Raw genomic sequence first — 7,114 nt, 5'->3', positions numbered from 1 at the left:
CAGCTTTCCTGCACATATTCACACACAAACACAAGCTAGACGTTTGTAACACACCCTCCTTCAGTGGTGTAGTCTATGTAGAACGCAGGTATACGGAGTATACCCACTTCTAAATTTTAGGGGCTTCAGTATACCCACTTAAAATTGATTGATCCATTATTTAGAATAGCATAAATATATACAGTATACCCACTTCAAAAAATGCTCGAATATACAGTATACCCACTTCAAAAAGGTAGACTACACTGCTGCCCTCCTTGTACTCTACATCTTAAAAATATATATTTTATATTATTAGCTATCATTGCTAAGACACTTGATTATTTTCCTTTTGGTGGACTTGTGAGTGCAGTCACAAGCCATCAGACAGTGCATGTTCTAGCTAGTATTTAACATGGCTAAAGGCTAGATAACCAATTAATGCTTTGATGCTTTGACACTACATCTCTCTCACATGTTGTTAACACACAGTAGCTGATTAAATCAGAGCAATAATGGTAGTTACTATTGGTGCTGTGCATTTGCATTGAACACTCGTGCTGAGCAAATGTATGCAAAATGATTAATTTAGAAATAGTCTAATATTAAATTAATCAATCATGTGCAACGTACTCTTGTCTCTCTATGGGGTAGCCTGCTGATTTATTTGCTCGTTTACGTTTTACGTTCAATAATTGAAAACAAACTTTAAAAAAATCATAGAAATAGCAGAGGAAATAATCAATATTTTAACACTGAATAAAAGCCCCACTGGAAGAAATATAGCATTTATGTAAACATACTAGGGTGTTGAATTGTATAAACATGACCCTCTCAGAAAACACAAATCACCCGGAATTGCAGATAAAATTAAATGTTAAGCAGAATACAATTTTTGTCCATATCAAACAATGGCTGGATAGTAAAGAGAGCGTAGTGTGTGTTTGGAGAGAGAGAGAGAGAGAGAGAGAGAGAGAGAGAGAGAGAGAGAGAGAGAGAGAGAGAGAGAGAGAGAGAGAGAGAGAAAGAGAGGGAGGGGAGAGTGTGTTGTCTCTTTGCCAGGATATAAAGTGACAGTGGGCTTCTGTTTTCCGAGCACAGAATAATTTTTATAATGGTCTCGCTGCCAAACGTGTGTGCCCCAAGTTTGATTTTTCTTTTCTTTTCTTTTCTTTTTTTCCCTTTATAACTGCCGTAAAACTGAGGGGAGGGGAGGTGTAGAAGGGGGGAGAGGGAGGCCGGGTGAACAAGAAATAAAAGAAGAGAAAAACCTCTGACAATTTATTATGCTGTTTGTAGCTCGTGCTACTAGTTATCGTGTGCAATTTCTTACCTTGGGGTAGAGTGAGCCACTTTTCCCCATTTTTCAATGTCTCACCCCGAAACCCCAGCACCCCCCCCTCCCCGCCCGCCCGGTACCCCCACAGTCCCCCCCTCAACCTCCGCACCCCCTGCTCTGCGTCTCTTGATCCTGCGTGCTGCCGAGTAAGCCTGGCGCCCGAAGCCACAGCGCTGGAACATCACAGAGAGAGAGGCACATCATTATGCGTCAGCCCTGTTAACAAAGAGAGGAGGCCGGGCAGAGCAAGAAGAGAAGAGAAGAGAAGAGAAGAGAGAAGAGGAGAGGAGAGAGGAGCAGAGCTGCCGTTTAAATCAGGGGGGCACGCCAAAAAACACAAAAGATTACACGAGTTCACCGGCCTGACCTGCGGAGCCTTTTATTGTCTCTCTCTCTCTTCGTCTCTCTCGCTCTCTCTTCATCACTTCATCACTCTTAACTCGCTCCACCTCCTCTCATCTCTACTTTTCTCCTCTCTCTCTCTCTCCTCTTGTTCTTTCTTTCTTTCTTTCTTTCTTTCTTTCTTTCTTTCTTTCTTTCTTTCTTTCTTTCTTTCTTTCTTTCTTTCTTTCTTTCTTTCTTTCTTTATCTCTTTATCTCTCTGTGATTATCTCTCTCTCTCTCTCTGCCTCTCACTCTCTCTCTCTCTCTCTCTGCCTCTCTCTCTCTCTCTCTCTCTCTCTCTCTCTCTTTCTCTCTTTCTCGTCCTCCTCAGGGTGCAGCATTTGGGGATGGAGAGGCCTCGCGCTCATGCACACATTTACTCACTTGTGAGTTTCACCCCCTTGCTCTCTCACTCGCATGCTGCGTTCTCCCCGGCACGCTTACGTGCTCTCTCTCTCTCTCTCTCTCCCTCCCTCTCTCTCTCTCTCTCTCTCCCTACCTCTCTCTCTCTCTCTCTCTCTCTCTCTGTTAGCTCAGAGGCCTGTTCCATCTTTCTGGCCTACTCCACCTTAATTCAAGGCCACACTTTTTGCTTTTTTCATCTGTTTCTTTTTTCTTTATTTTTTTTTCATCATTTCATCGCCGCGTCTCATATCGCACGTCTACTTCACCTGACCTCCAGGGAACCCCCAAGTGCCTTTCAAACGAGCAGAGACACTAAAAAATGGGGTCCAGCACCCGGCCCCTCTCCTTGCCTTGGCTCCCCACCCCTCCCGTCTTCTCTCCTCTTCTCCTCTTCTCCTCTCTTCCTCCACTTCTCTTCACTCTCTCGCTCCCTCTGATCATCCGGCCCCATCACTCGAAGGCCAATACTAATCCCCTTCTCCTCGCCGAGGGGCGAACACATGTTGCCTTTTTTTGACACTTCAGAAGCCACTTAGAGGGGTGAAGGGAGGGGCCAACGGGGAGGGGGGGGGGATGATTGGCCTATGACAGCTCGTCAGCATGCATGTTGTGCCTGGTGCCAGAGAAGAGCAGGGCAGAGCCAAACAGAGCCGAGCAGCCCTGATAAATGATTGAACTGGTCCTTGAGATGTAGGTCTGGTGTATGTATGCAGGGCTGCTGACAGCTATGGCAGGGTCCGGGACAAAACCATCTTAAAAGGCCACCTAATGAATACCTGTATACAGCACAATGTAATGGGAAAGCGAATTTGTTCACCCCCTCTTCCTGGGCCTGGGACAACTGGCCTTGTTTCTCACCCCTGTCAGCTGCCCTAGCTGATAGTATATACTGTATGTATGTATGAATGCCATGGGCTATGGGCCTCCTAAATGAAAGTTTAACAGCTGGTGCGGAGCGGAGATGCATTGGGCTCCCTGCTAAAGATATGCATTGAGAGAGGGAGGGAGAGGAAGAGAGGGAGGGAGAGGAAGAGAGGGAGAGAGGAGGAGGAGGAGGAGGAGGAGGGAGAGAAGAGAGGGAGAGAGGAGGGAGAGGAAGAGAGGGAGAGAAGAGGAGGAGGAGGAGGGATAAAGGGATGAGGGAGAGATGGAGAGAGAGGAAGAGAGAGAGGGAGAGATAGAAGAGAGGGAGAGAGGAGGAGGAGGAGGGAGAAAGGGATGAGGGGGAGATGGAGAGAGAGAAGAGAGAGGGAGAGAGAGAGGGAGAGAGAGAAGAGAGAGAGAGAGANAGAGAGAAAGAGAGAGGAAGAGGAGAGAGAGAAGAGAGAGAGAGAGAGAAAGAGGGAGGAGGAGAAAGGGATGAGGGGGAGATGAAGAGAGAGAAGAGAGAGAGGGAGGGAGAGAAGAGAGAGAGGGAAAAAAGAGAGGAGGAGGAGGGAGAAAGGGATGAGGGGGAGATGGAGAGAGAGGAGATATGGAGAGGGAGGGGGAGAGATACAGGTGAAAGGGAGTAAACAGAGGCGAAAAGGGAGGGAGTAGAAAAGGGGAATAGGGAGAGAAAAGGAGGTGAGAGGGAGAAAGTGAAAGGTGGAGAAGACGTAGAAGGCAACAAGTAGAGAGAGAGAGAGAGAGAGAGAGAGAGAGAGAGAGAGAGAGAGAGAGAGAGAGAGAGGCGGTTGTTTTTACAGCCATGTGTGGTGAGAAATGAATATGACTTGTCTCAGGCCTACACCGCCATACAGGCAAAGCTCAGTAATTACATTATCGCTATGGTTACATGATGTTTTCAATTCCGAATGAATTAAACAGTTCCATCGAGTTTACTTTGACCTTTCTTTTAATTCCAAAATAAAGAGGTGTTTTTACATGATGCTTTCAAAGCGGAATTAAGCTTCATTCGGAATGAAATGGAGTTCATTACGAATTAAATGTCTCATGTAAGCGTAGCCATTGACAAATTTGAGTTTAGACTGAAAATGGTTCTTCATCACACGTCCTGTCTTTGTGACAAAGCCTTATCCAAATGTGTCCCTTTTTTATTATTATTATTATTTACAAATTTACACATATCACACAAACATCACACAAAGTGGACAGCGCTTGTCCACTAGACAAAGGAAGAACAAACAACAACAAAAACAAACAAACAAAACAAAAACAAAAACACATTATTATTTCCTACCCACTTCACATAGAGGTCTACCCGATGTGCTTAACGTAGGTTTGTAAGTTTTACTGTGTCTATGTATTTATGTACTAAGGACCATGTAGACCTGACATCCAACTGCTTCAGGTGCTGTGTATTTAAACTTTCTTCCATCGTTGAAAAGTCTATTATCTGATCTAACCATTGTGAAAGAGTCAGTCCTGACTGCGATATCCAATTCATGAGTATGCATTTGTGCAAATGCAAATGTGTCCCTTTTTTAGAGATACTGAATAGGCTACCAATACTTCTTAAGGCCTTTTTCTCAGTTCAATGATGGCATAGTTGCTGCATTATGCCTTTGTAGGGCAGTACAATCCTCCTGAAAATGCCCATTGCTGTGTGTGCTTATGTGTATATTAGAAGCTATCATACCGCAAGGATTGTCTCGTAGCTGTGCATTTCTTCTTGTCCATTTGTTTGCTTACATTAAACCAACATTAGGCCTATTACTTTGTGCAAATGTTTGTGTTAACAACAGACACAGTTAATAAATGGAAAAAAATATAGTGCTTATCCCTTCAGATAAGCGGTGCTGTTTACACATATTTAGTTCTTTGTATTTTGAGTTTTTATGCCTTTTAGCTTGGAGCAGGCTTTATTCTTACTTTGACTGTGAGGGTGCTGTCCCAAATGTTCATCTAAAGTTTTCAAAAATAGGCCGCTTCTTCCTTGCATGATGCGTTTTTTAATGTGCAATAAAAAACACCTTTAGTCTAAGTCAAGGTGCAACTTTCTATTCCTGAAATATGCAAAGAAATAGGCCCTATTGAATTGGGAGGTGAAAGCAGGTGAAAGCAGCATCAGTATCCACTGCAGTGGACAGGATGACCACCAGGGGGCAGATGAAAACTGCTTTTAAAACATCAGCCTGGACCTCTCAATGCTGCAGCACCAACTTCAAACGTCCACTGCCTAAGTGGGAGAGATGTCGGGTTGAAATATTTAGCAATACCTGTGGCTGTTTTAATTCTTTACGCTTGAAAAATATTATAGCTATTGCAGCTATCCTTTAGACTTGAAAATATTATAGCCTACCGATTGCAGCTATTGAACTCTGCTCCTTTGAAGAGAGAGGTAGCACGATCTTGCAATGTGTGTGTTTTTTTATACCTCTGTCATCAAATATTAAACATACAATACATCTTTAGTCCAAGTTTCTTCAGTGTAGGTCGACGTGCAATTTCACATCTCTCAGGTTAAACTGTCCATGAGAGAGATGTACTTTCTTCTCTAGCCTTGCGAGTTACCACTATTTAAACATTTTAGTTTATGAATCGATCTTGCTCTTTATTTCACTCTCAGTATTTGTTTGTGTATCAGTGTAAACATCTGGCAGAGTTTGGCCTCCCAAGCCTCATAGGGATTAGGTGGTGGGCCCAGTCTCATATCTTGTCAGTTCGTTGGTGTTAACGAGTGGCAACTTTATTTTTGCTTATATAACCCCCTGACAACCCATTAATCAATATTTTGGCTGTTGCCATCCTCAAAACTTGCACATTGATTTATAAAAATGACAACAAAAACTAGCCGACCGAGTGACGTCACGTCAATGCAAAGTCAACGAGGCAGAATACAGCTAGCGCGTGCGTGCTACCCGGAACCGTCAGATTTCATGGCAAAAAGTGACAAGTTGGGGGGTAAGTGGGCTTACTTGTTGTGTACATGCAAAAAAAAATATTTTTCTCAAACTTTCAGGAGTGCTCTTTTTCGCTGTTAGTGTTCGACTGTCTGACCATCATTGGGCAACGAGAGATAAATGTCAAAAAGATGACAGGTCTGTTCCCTCAAAGCAATAGAGCAATGAGGTGACGGGGGTAGATCAATTCGCCAAAAAACTACGTGTCAGTAAAGAAATGCAAGCTGTGTTATTTTTTCCAGTAACAGGAAAATGGTCAGGAATGAAATGCCTACGTTGTTTCAATTATTAGGTGAATAATCTGCCTATGAAAAAAGCCCGATATGTGGATAAATATTCCCTTTTCAACTTTGAGGGGCGGAGACTTCCCATTGACTGTGCATTATGTGACGTCACCCCCAGTCTTTTTTATTTTCGTTATTTTTTTAGATCAACGTGCAACTTTTCAGCGTGGCAACAGCCAGAATATTGCTTTACATATTGTCAGGAGGTCATATTAGAAAAATCAAGTTGCCACTCGAGAGTAAGAACGAAACTCGTTTTCTAAAGGAGCTACGAAATCTAGCCCACCGTCTAGATGGGATGATCGGCCTAGGCCAGGGATGGGCAACCCATTTCATTCGAGGGGCCACTTCAAATTTGATGAAGTCCTCCAAGGGCAACAAGGATTTCCCTCTGCACTTACAAGTTTCAAGTTACAAGTTTATTTATTTAAAAAGGGACAGCATATATTACTAGCATTTAAACAAAAATGCTAAATACACAAGATTATAGCCATGAGGCTAATTTCCATCTTTTGTCCCTTGACAAGGTTAAAACAAAACTAAAAGTACAAAGTTGTAAAATTATAGAGTCAAATTCTATATTGAAGGCGGTCACCTTTACAACAGACCCCACCTTCACGAGGTCCCCTGAAAATATTACTTATTGTGTTCCAAATGTAAATTCTAAGATTTCTTTTTCAAAACATGTCATATTTCATGAGAAGCTGCATAACATTAAAATGATATCAGGAGCTGGATAAGACGGCCTCCAGGGCCGCACACAGCCCTCGAGACATACAGTAGGTTCCCCACCCCTGGTCTAGGCCTTTCACTCTGTGGTTTCATACCTGTCCCCCACTTTAAAGGGAAGCTGTGACTGGGAGGTCACAAGGTCAAGC

At 43.3% G+C, this 7,114-nt stretch overlaps 1 protein-coding gene across 1 annotated transcript in view; it reads right to left on the bottom strand.

Annotated features, from left to right (window-relative positions):
- Positions 1-1,353: 1,353 nt before the first annotated feature.
- Positions 1,354-7,114, bottom strand: part of LOC134450530 (schlafen family member 13-like) — a 27,277-nt gene continuing 21,516 nt past the window's right edge. Inside the window, exon 6 of the mRNA XM_063200369.1 lies at positions 1,354-1,491. Within this exon, the coding sequence (XP_063056439.1) occupies positions 1,354-1,491 (138 nt within the window). The remainder of the gene's footprint in view (positions 1,492-7,114) is intronic.

This window comes from Engraulis encrasicolus, chromosome 6, assembly GCF_034702125.1.
Source record: "Engraulis encrasicolus isolate BLACKSEA-1 chromosome 6, IST_EnEncr_1.0, whole genome shotgun sequence".
Lineage (NCBI taxonomy): Eukaryota > Metazoa > Chordata > Actinopteri > Clupeiformes > Engraulidae > Engraulis > Engraulis encrasicolus.
This window is presented reverse-complemented; position numbering and strand designations above follow the sequence as displayed.